Source organism: Canis lupus, chromosome 4 (genome assembly GCF_011100685.1).
Source record: "Canis lupus familiaris isolate Mischka breed German Shepherd chromosome 4, alternate assembly UU_Cfam_GSD_1.0, whole genome shotgun sequence".
Taxonomy (NCBI): domain Eukaryota; kingdom Metazoa; phylum Chordata; class Mammalia; order Carnivora; family Canidae; genus Canis; species Canis lupus.
In genome coordinates this window covers 18,402,477-18,422,939 of record NC_049225.1, presented here as the reverse complement: position 1 = coordinate 18,422,939, position 20,463 = coordinate 18,402,477, and the positions used below count along the sequence as shown (strand labels likewise).

General features: G+C 37.5%; 1 protein-coding gene across 5 annotated transcripts in view; it reads left to right on the top strand.

Annotated features, from left to right (window-relative positions):
- The window catches only part of CTNNA3 (catenin alpha 3), a 1,666,571-nt gene that overhangs the window by 1,326,100 nt on the left and 320,008 nt on the right, over positions 1-20,463 (top strand). For all 5 annotated transcript variants that reach the window (XM_038534069.1, XM_038534067.1, XM_038534068.1 and 2 more), the window contains one exon: positions 17,845-17,996. In XM_038534069.1, coding sequence (XP_038389997.1) covers positions 17,845-17,996 — 152 coding nt within the window. The remainder of the gene's footprint in view (positions 1-17,844; positions 17,997-20,463) is intronic.

The following is a 20,463-nucleotide window of genomic DNA, read 5'->3' as shown; positions in this document are numbered from 1 at the left end:
CTCGGAACAGTAGTCACATGGGGCAGAGGCTTCCTCAATATAATATAGTGTGGTAGTTAAGAGTGTAGATGCTACCTACTGGAAGTATGAATTCAAATCTCTGCCTTGCTATATACTAGTAGATTTATCCAGGGCAGAATTTCTGACTTTTCTTTGTTATCACCATTTAAAAAAAAAAAGATTTATTTATTCATTCATGAGAGACACACAGAGAGAGAGAGAGAGAGAGAGAGAGGCAGAGACACAGGCAGAGTGAGAAGTAGGCTCCTTGCAGGGAGCCCGATGCGGGACTCGATCCTGGGACTCCAGGATCACACCATGAGCTGAAGGCAGATGCTCAACTGCTGAGCCACCCAGGTGTCCCATTGTTATCACCATTTGACTAAGATTTAACTTCAGATTAGTAAGAGAGTTGTTTTATGATTTAAATCACAATTGACATTTTTATTTTTTTTATTTTTTATTTTTTTTATTATTTTTTTTTATTGGTGTTCAATTTACTAACATACAGAATAACACCCAGTGCCCGTCACCCATTCACTCCCACCCCCCGCCCTCCTCCCCTTCTACCACCCCTAGTATGTTTCCCAGAGTTAGCAGTCTTTACGTTCTGTCTCCCTTTCTGATATTTCCCACACATTTCTTCTCCCTTCCCTTATTTTCCCTTTCACTATTATTTATATTCCCCAAATGAATGAGAACATATAATGTTTGTCCTTCTCCAACTGACTTACTTCACTCAGCATAATACCCTCCAGTTCCATCCACGTTGAAGCAAATGGTGGGTATTTGTCATTTCTAATAGCTGAGTAATATTCCATTGTATACATAAACCACATCTTCTTTATCCATTCATCTTTCGTTGGACACCGAGGCTCCTTCCACAGTTTGGCTATCGTGGCCATTGCTGCTAGAAACATCGGGGTGCAGGTGTCCCGGCGTTTCATTGCATTTGTATCTTTGGGGTAAATCCCCAACAGTGCAATTGCTGGGTCGTAGGGCAGGTATATTTTTAACTGTTTGAGGAACCTCCATACAGTTTTCCAGAGTGGCTGCACCAGTTCACATTCCCACCAACAGTGTAAGAGGGTTCCCTTTTCTCCGCATCCTCTCCAACATTTGTTGTTTCCTGCCTTGTTAATTTGCCCCATTCTCACTGGTGTGAGGTGGTATCTCATTGTAGTTTTGATTTGTATTTCCCTGATGGCAAGTGATGCAGAGCATTTTCTCATATGCATGTTGGCCATGTCTATGTCTTCCTCTGTGAGATTTCTGTTCATGTCTTTTGCCCATTTCATGATTGGATTGTTTGTTTCTTTGGTGTTGAGTTTAATAAGTTCTTTATAGATCTTGGAAACTAGCCCTTTATCTGATATGTCATTTGCAAATATCTTCTCCCATTCTGTAGGTTGTCTTTGAGTTTTGTTGACTGTATCCTTTGCTGTGCAAAAGCTTCTTATCTTGATGAGTCCCAATAGTTCATTTTTGCTTTTGTTTCTTTTGCCTTCGTGGATGTATCTTGCAAGAAGTTACTATGGCCGAGTTCAAAAAGGGTGTTGCCTGTGTTCTTCTCTAGGATTTTGATGGAATCTTGTCTCACATTTAGATCTTTCATCCATTTTGAGTTTATCTTTGTGTATGGTGAAAGAGAGTGGTCTAGTTTCATTCTTCTGCATGTGGATGTCCAATTTTCCCAGCACCATTTATTGAAGAGACTGTCTTTCTTCCAATGGATAGTCTTTCCTCCTTTATCGAATATTAGTTGCCCATAAAGTTCAGGGTCCACTTCTGGGTTCTCTATTCTGTTCCACTGATCTATGTGTCTGTTTTTGTGCCAGTACCACACTGTCTTGATGACGACAGCTTTGTAGTACAACCTGAAATCTGGCATTGTGATGCCCCCAGATATGGTTTTCTTTTTTAAAATTCCCCTGGCTATTCGGGGTCTTTTCTGATTCCACACAAATCTTAAAATAATTTGTTCTAACTCTCTGAAGAAAGTCCATGGTATTTTGATAGGGATTGCATTAAACGTGTATATTGCCCTGGGTAACATTGACATTTTCACAATATTAATTCTGCCAATCCATGAGCATGGAATATTTTTCCATCTCTTTGTGTCTTCCTCAATTTCTTTCAGAAGTGTTCTATAGTTTTGAGGGTATAGATCCTTTACATCTTTGGTGAGGTTTATTCCTAGGTATCTTATGCTTTTGGGTGCAATTGTAAATGGGATTGACTCCTTAATTTCTCTTTCTTCAGTCTCATTGTTAGTGTATAGAAATGCCACTGACTTCTGGGCATTGATTTTGTATCCTGCCACGCTACCGAATTGCTGTATGAGTTCTAGCAATCTTGGGGTGGAGACTTTTGGGTTTTCTATGTAGAGTATCATGTCATCGGCGAAGAGAGAGAGTTTGACTTCTTCTTTGCCAATTTGAATGCCTTTAATGTCCTTTTGTTGTCTGATTGCTGAGGCTAGGACTTCCAGTACTATGTTGAATAGCAGTGGTGAGAGTGGACATCCCTGTCTTGTTCCTGATCTTACGGGAAAGGCTCCCAGTGCTTCCCCATTGAGAATGATATTTGCTGTGGGCTTTTCATAGATGGCTTTTAAGATGTTGAGGAATGTTCCCTCTATCCCTACACTCTGAAGAGTTTTAATCAGGAATGGATGCTGTATTTTGTCAAATGCTTTCTCTGCATCCAATGAGAGGATCATATGGTTCTTGGTTTTTCTCTTGCTGATATGATGAATCACATTGATTGTTTTACGGGTGTTGAACCAGCCTTGTGTCCCAGGGATAAATCCTACTTGGTCATGGTGAATAATTTTCTTAATGTACTGTTGGATCCTATTGGCCAGTATCTTGTTGAGAATTTTTGCATCCATGTTCATCAGGGATATTGGTCTGTAATTCTCCTTTTTGGCGGGGTCTTTGTCTGGCTTTGGAATTAAGGTGATGCTGGCTTCATAGAACAAATTTGGAAGTACTCCATCTCTTTCTATCTTTCCAAACAGCTTTAGGAGAATAGGTATGATTTCTTCTTTAAACGTTTGATAAAATTCTCCTGGGAAGCCATCTGGCCCTGGACTCTTGTGTCTTGGGAGGTTTTTGATGACTGCTTCAATTTCCTCCCTGGTTATTGGCCTGTTCAGGTTTTCTATTTCTTCCTGTTCCAGTTTTGGTAGTTTGTGGCTTTCCAGGAATGCGTCCATTTCTTCTAGATTGCCTAATTTACTGGCGTATAGCTGTTCATAATATGTTTTTAAAATCGTTTGTATTTCCTTGGTGTTGGTAGTGATCTCTCCTTTCTCATTCATGATTTTATTAATTTGAGTCTTCTCTCTCTTCTTTTTAATAAGGTTGGCTAATGGTTTATCTATCTTATTAATTCTTTCAAAGAACCAACTCCTGGTTCTGTTGATCTGTTCCACAGTTCTTCTGGTCTCGATTTCGTTGAGTTCTGCTCGAATCTTTATTAACTCCCTTCTTCTCTTGGGTGTAGGATCTATTTGCTGTTTTTTCTCTAGCTCCTTTATGTGTATGGTTAGCTTTTGTATTTGAGTTCTTTCCAGTTTTTGAATGGATGCTTGTATTGCGATGTATTTCCCCCTTAGGACTGCTTTTGCTGCATCCCAAAGATTTTGAATGGTTGTATCTTCATTCTCATTAGTTTCCATGAATCTTTTTAATTCTTCCTTAATTTCCTGGTTGACCCTTTTATCTTTTAGCAGGATGGTCCTTAACCTCCATGTGTTTGAGGTCCTTCCAAACTTCTTGTTGTGATTTAGTTCTAATTTCAAGGCATTATGGTCCGAGAATATGCAGGGGACAATCCCAATCTTTTGGTATCGGTTCAGACCCGATTTGTGACCCAATATGTGGTCTATTCTGGAGAAAGTTCCATGTGCGCTTGAGAAGAATGTGTATTCAGTTGAGTTTAGATGTAAAGTTCTGTAGATATCTGTGAAATCCATCTGGTCCAGTGTATCATTTAAAGCTCTCGTTTCTTTGGAGATGTTGTGCTTAGAAGACCTATCGAGTATAGAAAGAGCTAGATTGAAGTCACCAAGTATAAGTGTATTATTATCTAAGTATTTCTTCACTTTGGTTAATAATTGATTTATATATTTGGCAGCTCCCACATTCGGAGCATATATATTGAGGATTGTTAAGTCCTCTTGTTGAATAGATCCTTTAAGTATGATATAGTGTCCCTCTTCATCTCTCACTACAGTCTTTGGGGTAAATTTTAGTTTATCTGATATAAGGATGGCTACCCCTGCTTTCTTTTGAGGACCATTCGAATGGTAAATGGTTCTCCAACCTTTTATTTTCAGGCTGTAGGTGTCCTTCTGTCTAAAATGAGTCTCTTGTAGACAGCAAATAGATGGGTCCTGCTTTTTTATCCAGTCTGAAACCCTGCGCCTTTTGATGGGGTCATTAAGCCCGTTCACATTCAGAGTTACTATTGAGAGATATGAGTTTAGTGTCACCATGATATCTATTCAGTCTTTGTTTTTGTGGACTGTTCCACTGAACTTCTTCTTAAAGGGGAATTTTAAGAGTCCCCCTTAAAATTTCTTGCAGAGCTGGTTTGGAGGTCACATATTCTTTTAGTTGCTGCCTGTCTTGGAAGCTCTTTATCTCTCCTTCCATTTTGAATGAGAGCCTTGCCGGATAAAGTATTCTTGGTTGCATGTTCTTCTCATTTAGGACCCTGAATATATCCTGCCAGCCCTTTCTGGCCTGCCAGGTCTCTGTGGAGAGGTCTGCTGTTACCCTAATACTCCTCCCCATAAAAGTCAGGGATTTCTTGTCTCTTGCTGCTTTAAGGATCTTCTCCTTATCTTTGGAATTTGCAAGCTTCACAATTAAATGTCGAGGTGTTGAACGGTTTTTATTGATTTTAGGGGGGGATCTCTCTATTTCCTGGATCTGAATGCCTGTTTCCCTTCCCAGATTAGGAAAGTTTTCAGCTAGAATTTGTTCAAATACATATTCTGGCCCTCTGTCCCTTTCGGCGCCCTCGGGAACCCCAATTAAACGTAGGTTTTTCTTCCTCAGGCTGTCGTTTATTTCCCTTAATCTATCTTCATGGTCTTTTAATTGTTTGTCTCTTTTTTCCTCAGTTTCCCTCTTTGCTATCAACTTGTCTTCTAGGTCACTCACTCGTTCTTCCACCTCGTTAACCCTCGTCGTTAGGACTTCTAGTTTGGATTGCATCTCATTCAATTGATTTTTAATTTCTGCCTGATTAGCTCTAAATTCTGCAGTCATGAAGTCTCTTGAGTCCTTTATACTTTTTTCTAGAGCCACCAGTAGCTGTATAATAGTGCTTCTGAATTGGCTTTCTGACATTGAATTGTAATCCAGATTTTGTAACTCTGTGGGAGAGAGGACTGTTTCTGATTCTTTCTTTTGAGGTGAGGTTTTCCTTCTAGTCATTTTGCTCAGTGCAGAGTGGCCAAAAGCAAGTTGTATTGGGAAAAAGAGAAAAAGAGAGGAGAGAAAGAAGGAAAGAAAAGAGAAAGAGAAAAAAAAAGGGAAGAAAAAGAAAAAAAAAAAAACGAAAAAAAAAAAAAAAGAAGAAAAAGAGAAAGAAAAAGAAAGGAGAAAAAAAGGGGGTGGGGGAAGGAAACAAATCAAAAAGCAAAACAAAACAAAAACAAAAACAAAAACAAACAAAAAAAGAACCACCGGGGAGTATCTTCTGATTCTGTGTACTTTAAGTCCCTTGGCTTCTCCTGGAAGTTGTCCGTCTAGCTGGTCTTCTGGGGGAGGGGCCTGCTGTGCTGATTTTCAGGTGTTAGCAGTTGGGGGAGCTGCTGTGCCCCTGCCTGGTGCAGGGCTCGGTGGGGGTTGTTTACCCCGTGAGGCCGCAGGAGGAACAGCCCCAGTGGCGGGGCAGCTCTGGAGCCCTGGATTCAGCCCCCGCAGGAACTCCAGAGCTCTCCGTCTGCAGGGCCTGGAGGCTCCGGGGCGGGGCCGCTGATGTGCTCAGCTGGGGCAGGAGCGTCCTTGCGGTCCTGGGCCCTCCCGGCCTCTGCCTGTCCCGGGGGAGGCCGGATCCTGGGCTGTGTCCCGGCGCCCTGTGCTCCGGGGCCTGCGCTGTTGGATTCGCGCTCCCGGGCCGCGCAGCCCCCTCCTCGGAGCCGCCGCCCAAGTCCCTCCGAGCTGCTCCTGGAACCGCGCAGCCCCCTCCGCACGGAGCCTCTTCGTCTGCCCGAGCCCCCCCGAGCTGCTCCCGGGGCCGCGCAGCCCCCTCCGCGGAGCCGCCGCCCGAGCCCCTTCAGCTGCTCCGGGTCCCGCTGGTCCCGCCGTGCGCGCTGCAGCCCTTAGGGAGCTCGGCGCACTCTCCTGGGCGCGCAGTTGCTGTTACTGTCCCCGGGAGCCCGAGGGCATCCTCGCCCTCCTGGGTCCTGCTCCAACTCCCCGCGAGCCCCTTTCCGCCCGGGAAGGTCGGTGCAGCTCCTGCTCCTCCGGGACGGGGCTCTCCTGTCCTGGGGACACTCGCCCCGGCCTCAGCCCGGCTCCTCGCGGGGCCCCTCCCCCTTGGAGGCCTTTGTTTCTTTACTTCTTTTTCCCCGTCTTCCTACCTTGATAGAAGCGCGAACTCTTCTCACTGTAGCATTCCAGCTGGTCTCTCTTTAAATCTCAGGCCGAATTCATAGATTTTCAGGATAATTTGAAGGTTTTCTAGGTAGTTTGGTGGAGACAGGTGATTTGGAGACCCTACTCTTCCGCCATCTTGCCTCCTCATTTCACAATTGACATTTTTAAAAGTGCTTTAAATCTACTGAAGAGTTAATAAGTGTTACTATCATTAATTTAAAAGTAAACTTAGAGAAATATTTGAGAGTATTTTGAAATCTTAAAAAAAAAAGGCAATCTATGAGTTGACCTGATTGATAGATGCATCCTTAGACTCATACAATGTTGTGTTATTTTAGAAACATTTTGCATGTAAGATAGTCTATTTTTAAATATTTTTGTGCTTTTCACATTTTTTCCAGATTAGAGAGATAATTTACAAAAAAATGTATTTAAGATGTATGACATGATGTTTTGATATATATACATAGTGAAAAGATTACCACAATCAAGATGAATAAAGTGTTCATAACTTCACATGGTTACCTTTTCCTTTTCTTTATGATAGTGAGAACAGATAAGATCTACTCTCAGCAAATTTCGACTACTATACAATGTAGTAGTATTAGCTATAGTTATTATACTGTACACTGGAACTTCAGAATTTACTCATCCTGCATAACTGAAACTTGTACCCTTTGGGCAACATCTCCTCATTTCCTCTACATCTCAGCCATTGGCAACCACCATAATATTCTTTACTCCTATGAGTTCAATTTAAATTGTACATATGAGTGTGATCATGCTGTATTTATAACCATACTATTTTCCATAATGGATATATCAATTGGCTTTTCTCTAGCAATGCAAAAGAGTTTCCTTTTCTCTTCATACTCACCAACACTTGTTATCGTCTCTCTTTTTGATATTAACCATACTAATAAGTATGAGGCATATGATTTACATTTTCTTGATATTTAATGATCTTGAACACCTTTTCATATACCTATTGGCTATCTGTTTTTCCTGGAAAATGTTATTCAGCTCTTCTGTTCATTTTTTTCTGTTTATTTTTTTATTGGTTTTGTTTACTTACAATGGAGTTGTATACATTTTTTTATATATTTTGGATATTAACCCTTTATCAGATTATAGTTTGTAAATATTGTCTCCCATTCCACAGGTTTTTTTCACCTTGTTTATCATTTCCTTTCTGTGTAGTTTTTTAGTTTAATGCAATATCATTTGTCTGTTTTCACTTTTATTACCTGTGTTTTAGTGTCATATCCAAAAAACCATTGCTAAGACCAATGTCAAGGAGTTGTTTCCTTGTTTTCTTCTAGTAATTTTATGGTTTCAAGTCTTATATGTCTTTAATTCATGTTGATTGTTTGTATATGGTGTGAAATAAGGGTCTAATTCCATCTTTTTGCTTTTGGGCTTTCAGTTATCCTAACACCATTTATTAAAGAGAATATTCATGCCTCATTGTGTGTCCTTGGCAGCTTTGTCAGATCAGCTTCCTGGAGATGCATAGGTTTATTTCTGGTTCTCTGTTCCATTCCATTGGTCTATGCCAGTGTACTGTTTTGTATTGTTTTTTAATTACTGAGGTAAAATTGGTATATGTTAGTTTCAGGTGTACAAAATAATAATTTAATATTTGTATATACTTAAAAGTCTAGTTAACATTCATCATCCCACAATTGACCTTCACCCTTTTCACCCACCCATCAAACCCCTTCCCCTCTGATAACCAATAATCTGTTCTCTGTATATGAGTTTTGTTGTGCTGTGTTTGTTCATGTGTTATGTTTTTATAGATTCCATATATAAGTGAAATCATAAAGTATTTGTCTTTCTCTGATTTATTTCACTTAGCATAATACTCTCCAGGCCCATTTCTGTTGTTGGAAATGACAAAGTTTCATACTTTTTTATGTCTGTGTAATATTCCATCGTATATATACATCACATTTTCTTTATCTATCATCTATCAGTGGACAATTAAGTCGCTCTCATATCTTGGCTATTGTAAATAATACTGCAATGAACAGAGGGCTGCATATGTCTTTACAAATTAGTGTTCTCATTTTCTTTGAGCAAATACTCTCTGTCCACTTATAATAAATTGTTTCTTTGGTGTTGAATTGCATGAGTTTTTTTATGTTTTGGATACTAACTCCTTATCAGATATATTATTTGCAAGTATGTTCTCTAATTTAGTAGATTGCCTTTTCATTTTGTTAATTTCCTTTGCTGTGCTTTGTAGTTTTATGCAGTCCTACTTGTTTATTATTTCTTTTGTTGGCTTTGCTTTTGGAGTCAGATGCAAAAATCCAATGCCAAAATCACTATCAAGGAGCTAACTGCCTATGTTTTCTTTTTTTGTGGTAAATATTTAATATATAAATATTAGAGAACATACTACTGCACAAGCACTGGGCCAAGTGGGAAATCAAATGTCAAATGAAAATATTTCTTAGAACAAAATAAAAAGAAAACACAATATTCCAAAGCCTATGGGATGCTGCAAAAGTGGGTATTAGAGTGAAATTTATGCTAAAAAGCTTAAGAAAAAAAGTTCAAATAAACAACATTATACCACAAGGACTAGAAAAAGAAGAAACTTAGCCGAAATTTAGTAGAGGAAGGAAATAATAAAGAAAAGTCGGAAACAAATAAAATAGAGACCAGAATAAAGAATAATACAACATTAAGAGTAATGGCCAGTTTTTCTAAAAAATAAAATTAGCAATACTTTAACTACATTAACTAAAAAAAGAGAGTGAGGACTCTAAAACCAAGAAATGGAAGAGAAAATGATACAACAGATAACCATAGAAATACTGAGTGTGATAACAGATGACTAGAAACAATTACATACTAACAAATCAGATAACTTAGAAAAAAAAAACAGACAATTTCTAAAAATGCACATTATTGAATCCTGAATCCAAGAAATAGGAAAACTTCTTAGACCAGTAAGAAGGATAAAAGTTGAATTAGGAATCAAAAAACTCCCAGTACAAAGAAGCCAAGACCACATGGTTTCATTGGTGAATTCTACAAATATTAAAAAAAAAAAAGTGGTTAATGACCATCTTTATCAAAATCTTACAAATAGTATATTAGAGGGAACATATGCGACATTATTCCATGAAGCCAGTGCTTCCCATGATACCAAGCAGTATAAAAACAATACAAGAACAAAAAAGTAAAGTTTGTCCGATATAAGTATTGCTACTCTTTCTTTTGACATCAATTTGCATGATAAATGTGTCTCTACCCCCTCACTTTCAATCTGCAGGTGTCTTTCGGTTTTATAGGTAGTATATAGATGATTCTTGTTTTGTTTTTGTTTAAGGAGATAGAAGTTTATTGAATACATCACAAGGGAGTGACAGGCAGGACAGCAAAGGAAAGGCTATTTGCTGACTTTTTTTTTTAAGATTTTATTTATTTATTCATGAGAGACAGACACACACACACAGAGAGAGAGAGAGAGAGGCAGAGGGAGAAGCAGACTCCATGCAGGGAGCCCAACGTGGGACTCCATTCCGGGTCTCCAGGATCACGCCCTGGGCTGAAGATGGCACTAAATCGCTGAGCCACCCAGGCTGCCCATTATTTATTTATTTATTTTATCCATTCTGACACCTTATGTCTTTTAATTGGAGAATTTTATTTATTTACATAGAAAGTAATTATTGATAGATGTGTATTTATCTCATTTTACTCCTGTTTTGTCATTATTTCTGGAAATTTTCTCTATCCCTTTCTTGTCGCTGTCACTTCTGATCTCTTTGCACTCAAGGGACCTCTTTAATATTTCTTGCAGGGCTGGTTTAATGGTCATGAACTTCTTCAGTTTTTGTTTGTCTGGGAAACTCTTGATCTCTCCTTCCATTCGAATGATTGCCTTGCTGGATAGAATATTCTTGGCTGCAGATTTTCCCCATTTAGCCCTATGAATATATCATGTTACTCCCCTCCAGCTTGCCAAGCTTCTGTTGAGAAATCTCCAGCTAGCTTTATGGGTCTTTCCCTGTAACTTAAGGACTTCTTTTGTCTTGCTGCTTTTAAGATTTTTTTCTTTATCATTGTATTTTGCAAATTTAATCACAATATGTCTTGGTGTTAGTCTGCTTTTGTTGATTTTGATGGGAGTTCTCTGTACATACTGGATTTGGATGTCTGTTTCCTTTCTCAGATTAGGGAAGTTTTCAGCTAAAATTTTGTCAAATAAACCTGTCTCCTTTACTTTCTCTTCTTGTGGGACTCCTGCCATATGAATGTTATTACACTTGCTGGAGTCACTGAGTTTCCTAAGTCTGTTCTTGTATTGCATAATTCTTCTTTCCCTTTTTTGTTCAGATTCATTATTTTCCATTATTTTGTTTTATTTTTTTATTTTTTTATTTTTTATTTTTTTATTATTTTGTTTTCTATGTCACTAATTCATTTCTCTGCTTTCTCCAGCCTGCTGTTCATTGCATCAAGCCCATTTCTTGTTTATTGCATTCTTCTTCTCTGGGATTTATTCTTTTTTTTTTTTTTTTTTTTTTTTTTAATCTCTGTTGTAAGAGTCATTAACATCTTCTATTCTTTTCTCAAGCCCAGTTAGTATCCTTATGATTGTTGCTTTCAATTCTCCATCAGGGATGTTACTTATATCTGTTTCACTTAGATTTCTGGCCTTATCTTGTTCTCTCATTTGGGATAATTAGCTCCATCTTGGCATTTTGTCTAAGTCTCTGCCTTTTTCTACATGTTAGAAAAGCCAGTTATGTCTCCTGCTCCTAAATGTAACAGCCTTACGAATTAGAAATCATGTAGTGCTTAGGCCTGGACTTTCAAGGAGTGTGTCTCTCTGTGTGCTGTGTGAGCTCTGCTGTTTTATTTTGGTTGCTGTATCCTTTGGGCCAGTCTGCAGAGGCTTTCATTGTCTACTGTGGGCAGTGTTTGGTCTGTGGCCTAAATGTGGTGAGTTTTAATGAGGTATGCTCTGGTCTGCTTGTGAAATGAGAACTGACACCAACTCCATGAGAACTGAGACTCTGCAGAATTCTCTGGTTAGGAGACATGGTGTGGGCAGGGAGTTTTGTTGGTCTTCTGAGAGAGGATCCCACCACACTGGGACTGAGGCAAGCTTGACTGAAAAGGGCAGTCCCACCAGAGCACAGGGGGGTGAGTCTTGGTCTAAGTAGTTTAGGTAGTCAGTGCTGGTGGGGTGTTACCTCCTGCTGGTGGTTCTGTGTTTATGCTGAGGGGTAGGGAGGGAAATAGTACTGTTCCCAAAGAGGCATCTCTGTGAATGCCGCCTCCCCTGGAAACTGAGTGCAAAACCTCCCCGCTGTGTGCTTCAGGTGTTCTTCAGACCAGTTTCCACTCTGTCTGCCACCAGGGTTGTTTGCTTGCCTTCTTTCTAGGAGCAGGCAGCACTTGGGGCTCAATCTCAGCCAAGCCCACTAACTCCAGGCCTAAGCCCTGCTGGTTGCAAGAACTCAAGAAATTCAGCCCCTCTCATATTCCAAGCCAATGGAAAAGCCATTGTGTATTCCCCATGCTTTCCTCTCTCCTTCACCTTTCTTCATGTTCAGGACTCCCTTTCCTCTGCAGCAGCTGCAACAATCTGTTTCTCCCCTAAACCACATCTCCGTACTTCCTTCCTTTTCCCATCTGGCCTCTACTCTCCCTTTAGTTGTGAAATTTGTTCTGTCAGTCTTCAGGTCAGTTTCTGGGTTATTTAGGATGATGTGAGTTATCTAGCTGTGTTCATGAGAGATGAGCCTAGACTCCTCCTACTCCTCCTCCATCTTAGGAAATTCTAATCACTTCTGTTCTGCCTATGTTTTCTTTAGGAGTTTTATGGTTTCAGGTCTTACATTCAAGTCTTTAATCCACTTTGAGTAAACTTTGTGTATGGTGTAAGAGAGTGGTCTAGTTCCATTCTTTTGCATGTAGTTGTCCAGTTTTCCCAGCACCGTTTATTAAAAAGATTGTCATTTTCCCATTTTATACTCTTGGCTTCTTTGTTGTAAAGTAATTGGCCATATATGTGTGGGTTTATTTCTGAGCTCTCTATTTAATTTCATTGATCTATGTGTCTGTTTTTATGCCAATACCATACTGTTTGGATGATTATAAATTTGTAGAATAGTTTGAAGTCATAGTGTGTGACACCTTCAGCTTTATTCTTTTTTCTCAAGATCATTTGGTCATTCAGGTCTTTTGTTCCAAATTTTAGATTTCTTTGTTTCTGTGAAACATGTCATTGAAATTTTGATAGGAATTTCAATGTATGTATAGATTGTGTAGCATGGACATTTTAACAATATTAATTCTTGCAATTCATGAATTTGGATTATTTTTCCATTTATTTATGTCATCTGAAGTTTCTTTCTCATCAGTATCTTGTAGTTTCAGTGTACAAGTCTTTTACCTCCTTGGTTAAATTTATTCCTAGGAATTTTATTCTTTGTGGTGCAATTATAAATGGATTTGTTTTCTGAATTTTTCTTTCTGCTAGTTCATTATTAATGAGAAATGTAACAGTCTTTTGAGTATTTGATTAGTATACTTGATTTTGTATCCTACAATTTTACTGAATTTATTTACTGAATTCATTTTAACAGGTTTTAGTGGAGACTTTAGGTTTTAGTGCAGACTTTACGTATGGTATCTTGTCATCTACAGAGAGTGACAGTTTTACTTTTTCCTTACCATTTTGAATGCCTTTTTATTTCTTGTTCTTGTTTGATTATTGTGGCTAGGATTTTGAATAATATGTGAGTAAAAGTGGTAAGAGTGGACATCAATGTCTTATTATTGATCTTAAGCTTTTCATCATTGAGTATGATGACTGTGAGTTTTTCAGTATGACTTTTATTATAGGGATGTATGTTCTGTCTATACCCACTTTAGGAGGGTTTTATGATAAATAAATGTTAAATTTTATCAAATGTTTTTTGTGTATCTGGAGATGATCATGATTTTTATTAATATCATGTGTCCCATAGATTTTGGATTTTTATATTTAGATTTCATAATCTCAATGTATTTTTCTTTAATTTACCCTTTGATTTCTTCATTGATTCATTGGTCGTTCTGTAGTGTGTTGTTTAATATCCACATATTTGTGATTTTTCCTGTTTTCCTCTTGAAATTGATTTCTAGTTTCATATCATGGTAGCAAAAAAGATGATTGATATGATTTCATTCTTCTTAAATTTACTGAAACTTGTTTTGTGGCCTAACATGTGATTTATCCTAAAGAATGTGCCATGTGCATGCAAGAACAATGTATATCCCTGCTATTGGATAGAATGTTCTGTATACACCTATTAGGTCTATCTAGTCTAATGTCCTCTTTAAAGCTTTTTTTTTTTTTATTGATTTTTTTTTTTTTTTTTTTTTGTCTGGATGATTTATCCACTGATGTAAATGGGGTCATTAAAGTCCTTACTGTTCATGTGTTGCTGTCAAAGTCTTCCTTTAAATTTGTTAATATTTGCTTTATATATTTGGTATTCCTATGTTGGTGCATAAATATTTATAAATGTTCTATCCTCTTGTTGGATTGACTTATTTGTCTTTATGTAACATCCTTCTTTTTTTTTTTTTTTTTTCCTTTATTATGGTCTTTGTTTTGAAGTCTGTTTTGTCAGATACAAGTATAGCTACACCAGCTTTCTTTCTGTTTTCACTTTCCTGGAATGAAAATTTTCATGGAATACTTTTTTTTTCCATCCCTTTGCTTTTACTCTGTTTATCCTTAGATTTGTATTTAGTGTCTTCGAGGTAACGTACAAATGTATCATTTTTTTCATCCATTATCCACTCTTTGATTAGAGAATTTTTTTCACTAACATTTAGTTATTGATAGGTATGACTTATTGCCACATGTTTAGTTATTTTCTGGATGTTTTTGTAGTTCCTCTACATTCCTTTCTTCTTTGCTTTCTTCCATTGTGGTTTGGTGACTCTTTTGTGTTTTGTTTACATTCCTTTATCTTTAATGTATCTAATATAGGTTTTAGCTCCAAGGTTACCATAAGGTTCACATGTTTTAAATTGACAGAAACTTAAAGTTGAAGGTATTTTAAATCCCTGCATTTTTATTTTCCCATCAACACATTTTATGGTTTTGATGTCATATTTTACATTTTTTAAAAATTTGTACATCCCTTAACTAATTACTGTAATTTTAGTTAATTTTACTACTTTTGTCTTTTAACTTTCATACTAGCTTTAAGAAGTCCCTTTAACATTTTTTATAATGCTGGTTTAATGTTTACAAGATCCTTTAGCTTTTTCCTGCCTAGAAAACTTCATCTATCCATCAATTCTGAATGATAGTCTTACTGAGTAGAATATTTTTGGTTGGAAGTATTTCCCTTTCAGTACTTTGAATATATCATACTATTTCCTTCTGGTCTGCAATATATCTGCTGAAAAATCATCTAATAGTCATATGAGGATTCTCTTGTATATAACAAGCTGTTTTTCTCTTACTTCTTTTAAGATATTTTTCTTAATCTTTAACTTCTGACATTTTACTTATAATGTGTCTTGGTGTTGATACCTTTGGATTTATCTTCTTTGGAACTCTTTGTGCTTCCAGGACCTGGACATCTCTCTCCTTCCCCAATATAGGTAAGTTTTGAAAGATTATTTCTTCAAATTTATTTCTGTCTCTCTTTTCCTTCTGGAACTCCCGTAATGAAAATATTATTCTGCTTGATGTCCATAGGTCTCTTAAGCGAACTTCACTTATTTTTTTTGCTACACTCCTGAAGTGAGTTCCTCCACTGTCCCATCTTACAGATTACTGATCCATTCTTATCCTTCCTCTGGTCTACTGCTGAGTTCTTCTTATATATTCTTTCAGTGCAGTTACTGTATTCTTCAGTGCCATGACCTGTTTGCCACCTATATTTTCTATGTCTTTGTTGAAGTTTTCACCGTGCTCATTCATTCTTCTTTATGAATTTGGTGAGCATCTTTATGACCATTACTTTAAATTTTTTAACAGATAGATTAGTTATCTCTGTTTCATTAAGGTCTTTCTCTGAGGTTTTGTTTTGTTCTTTTGTTTGGAGCATATTCCTCTTTTCCCCATTTTGCTTTACCCTTTATGTTTGTTTCTATGTATTATATGAAACAATGATTTCTTTCAGTTTTGAAGAAGTAGCTTGTGAGCATCTCAACGTTGCCCTGAGCTTGGTTCTCCTGAACCTTTTTGATTGTCTCAGTACCCTGATTTTGTTGTTGTTTTGGCTTATTCATTCTTGATATGTTCCAATTATTGAGGGTGTGCCAAGACCTGTCAGTATACCAAAGAGAATGAACTCAGTCAGCACCTAGTTTCAAATGACTGAAAGAAAAATTCTTAGGCATCAGTTTTTATTGTATATAAACGTATATAGTCCTCTGGGACCACAATTGTATACCCATCTATCTCCTGGGCTAGAAGATCTGGAGGTGTCCCCTGGTTGACAGTTGCAAAAATTGAAGTTCAGATGAGTCTATGAGCGCCTTTCTGGAGATATCTGTAAGCTTTGGTGAATCCAAAGAAGGGTGCAAAGCCCATGGCTTTAGTGAGGGCAGTAAAGAGTAAAGGGCTGGGGACAGGGTACATCTGCAGCTTTAAAAATGCTAGAAAAGCGTGCTTGGGTGGGCACATCCTTGGCTTTAATGAGTCTGTGTCCTCCCACACCCACCTGTGCTAGCAAGTTAGAGAGAGGGTAAAAATATGGTTATCAGTGCCTCCATCCTCAAAGAACATCCCAACTTGTTCCTCTGCCTCTGGTAGATATTTTAAGATTAGCAAATAAATCTCCTTCACTTGTCTTTCAGCACCTCTCAAACTGCTTCCTTTGCACTGGTCCTGGGATGAGTGAGTCCAGGACTATCCCCTTGAAAGTGGTATCTGAGATTCTACAGTTCCTTGGGTCCTCTGAGTGTAAGCCCCATTGGTTTCTAAGGCTAGATGTTTAGGGAGCCTCATCTCTCTGGTGCAGATCCTAAAGGTTAGGATGCCTGATATGGAGCTCAACTCCTCACTCCTTAGGGAGAAACTCTGGACCCATGAAATTTCCTTCCTATTGTGCAGGTAGGATTTTGGAGAGACTGCATCTCTGCCTCTCCTACCTGTCTTGATGTGGTCCTTTTATTCCTTGTTGTGGAGAGAGCTGTTTAGCTAGTTTTTAGTTCTTTTTCATTGTGAATTAGTCCACATATAGCTATAGATTTGGCGTGTCCATGAAAGGAAATGAATTCAGGGTCTTCCTATACCACCAACTTGGAACATCTGTCCCCCACCCCCCACTAATCTCTTTGATGATAGGGGAAACATTTTAGTGAAAGAAAGTTTATGGTGGGGATCCCTGGGTGGCGCAGCGGTTTGGCGCCTGCCTTTGGCCCAGGGCACGATCCTGGAGACCCGGGATCAAGTCCCACATCGGGCTCCCGGTGCATGGAGCCTGCTTCTCCCTCTGCCTATGTCTCTGCCTCTCTCTCTCTCTCTCTCTGTGACTATCATAAATAAATAAAAATTAACAAAAAAATTAAAAAAAAAGAAAGTTTATGGTGTTTTTATTATTTCTATAATAGAGTTACTACCTTTGATTAAATTTCTTATATTTAGCAACTCAAATGCTTTTTCCATTTAAATATGTTTATGTTTATAATTTCAGTTTTTAACACATCAATTCTTTTTGGTAATTTCTTGGGGCTTATATTGGATAGGATAAGAAATGATTATATGGTTCTAGCCTTGGTAGAAACAAAAATGACATACAGGAGAAAGATAATCTTTTTTTTTTAAGATTTATTTATTTACTCATGATAGATGTAGAGAGAGAAAGAGAGAGGCATGAGACACAGGAGGGCGGAGAAGCAGGCCCTACACCAGGAGCCCGACGCGGGACTCGATCCCGGCACTCCAGGATCGCTCCCTGAGCCAAAGGCAGGCGCCAAACTGCTGAGCCACCCAGGGATCCCCCAGAAAGATAATCTTTTAAACATTTCTATAAAAATGTATTTTATTGTCTTTGATTCTTTTTACTTTTCAGAGATCCAAAATTATCTTGCCAAAATGTTTTGTTTCTTTACATCAAACAATAATTAAAATTCTATTAACCAAATATTTATTTAAAAATGTGTCTCATATTTTTTATGAAACTCCAGAAATCGGAAAATGCAAACAGGATAATCTTCTCTATCATATTAATTTTAACAGCAATTCCTGAGTTTGTAACACAAGTGAATATTGCCTTGGAAGCCTTAAGTAAAAACTCTTTGGATATATTTGATGATGATCAATTTGTGGACATCTCAAAGAAGATCTACGATACAATTCATGATATCAGATGTTCAGTCATGATGATTCGAGTAAGTTTGCTTTGCTTTCTATTAAATTATTGCAATGCTCTTCGCCATCTGGAATGCTTGGAATGAATGCAAGAAATATTTTATTTCTATTTCATAATGTCAATGCTGAAATCCATTAGAACTTTAGAAATTCATATGTATCCCTGAAGTCAAATCTACTGTCACAAACAACACTTTCACTTATGTATTTGGTTATAACTTATGCAAATGAGCACATTTAACTGCTGTGTGTGCAGAAATGATAGGATTCCTTGTGTTCAGAATTCACTGAGGTGTCACATAGCATGATCAGGAGCCAAATAAAAATACATAAAGTATTTTGCTTTCTTTTCTTGAATGGAAAAGGATCTTTCTCATCACTGTATTGAAATTGGTAGGAAAATATGTCTAAAATAGGATGTTTCTAGGGCCAAACCCTCTCATACCAAATTATAGACTCAGACTATTCTGTAAGAAATTTCACTTGGAGCTGACAAGAACAACAAACACTTGAACTGTCCCAGTTTAGGAGTTGTCTATTTGGGAGAATATATGCCATCTTCTTAAGGGTGAAAGTGAGCCATTTATTGTGGGCATATATACTGCATACACAGAGATCAGGATTGTTTGTTTTTACTTAAATGTTAATGTGGAGTGCTTTAAAAAATTGATTGAAAAAACAGTGGAGGTTTTCTGAAAAATGCACTTAATGTAAATATATGGGTTTTTTTTTTATCAGGCAGACCCTGAGCCAAAGATTTGTGTTACCATTAGTCTATTTAAGAGAAAGTAAGACCGAAAAAATGAGGTAGGGAGGGGAAGTAAACCAGCAAAATGTAATTATGCATCACTACTGGAAACTAGGGCACAATCCTGCTGGGGAACTTTGGACAATCCTATAGAATGCTCCTCAGAATTACCTTACCTGAGGTGAGCAAAACCCAGTTTATCCACCTATTCATCCTTGATTAAAGGCTATTCCTCCTCAGAGGTTACTTCAGTCTCGTGGCCAAAAAAAACAACCCTCAGGCAGAGTGGCAGGTGCTTGCAGTAAGAAGATTCAGTAGGAATGGTGAGTGTAATTTGTTAAGTATGAATAGAGTTTAATTTGAAAGCCTTCAGATTTAAGCATTAGTGAAACTATAAAGGTGGAACTGGAAGTGCTGAGGATATATGGGCAGAGCACCAATAGTATCTGACTGGCTTGAATGTTACAGTTAGGTTACATGGAGAGATTCATAAAAATGGAGTCATTTGGGGATCTTGTAAGGAAAAGGGCCAACAAAAGTTGAAGACACTGACAGGGCAGATGAATGCTTATGAAAGAAATTCTAAGAGAAAATCTAAAGGTGTCAAGATGTAGGATCTATCACTTCAGAGCATGGGAAAACCCAAGAGCAAACCAATAATACATATAAGAGAGAAACACACATATCTATTCATGAACATCCAGGAGGTATTTGTTCATATGTAATTGAATACTGTGGCACTTACCAGTACTATGTCTGAGCTACAAAGTACCTTTTCAAATATTTTCTTCTAACAAAGGATTTTAAACCTTATCCATGTGGACTAGTGGATTAGTAATAATCCAAAACTGGGAAAATAGGTAGAACTGGGAGAGAAACATTGAGTGAAGACATATGAATTTCAGGAAATAGTCTTTCCAAGTAAAACACTTGCATTTCCAATATTCCAAGGTGAATATGTGAGAAGATGAAACCAGTGAAATAGCTTAGGTGAACCAGGGTAGGAAATGATTTTTTTTCCCTGAAAAACCTATCTAGGGATGAAAAAGTCTTGTAATTTCTCCCATTTGTATGTTTTAGTATCTAAAAATTTCCTTATTATCAAAATAGCTTACTGATTGCAAATCAAATTATCTTTCCATTATTTCCATATATCTTTCATATCCAGCAGTCTTCTGTAGGGCAAGATAACAATTATTGTAATTATTTAACAGCCTAGAGGGCAGTAATTTCCCCCATACTCATCTCTTTCTCAAGGTACATACTTCAATTTATTTTAAACTTTTCCTCATAGGAATAATTTAGTATTTTGTTTTCTTTACTAGTCCTTATTTAACTTTTCAACAAAATTCTCAAATGCGACTATCAAAAAGTAAACTCTAATTATAGCCTGTCCAAAGTCAAATAAAGTGGAAGACTTGTTCTTATGTTATTGCCGATAATACAGTCAACTGCTGTGAACTTATTTTTCTCCCTCTTAAACACCACGATTATTGGATAGACAGTGATTTCCTTTTATTTATTTGTTTTATCCTGTTGTTACCTGTATATTCTTCTCCATTTTGACTTGATATGTTTGCTTTTGGTCATAAATCCTTATCCTATAAAGTTTTTAATATTTTGAAATGATTTTTCATATAATTTATCAGGTTTTTTTTAAATTTGGTTGTGATTGTACCTAAATTAGCATCAATTAGAAACAAGAGATTATAATCTCTAGATTATAATCTAGATTACTA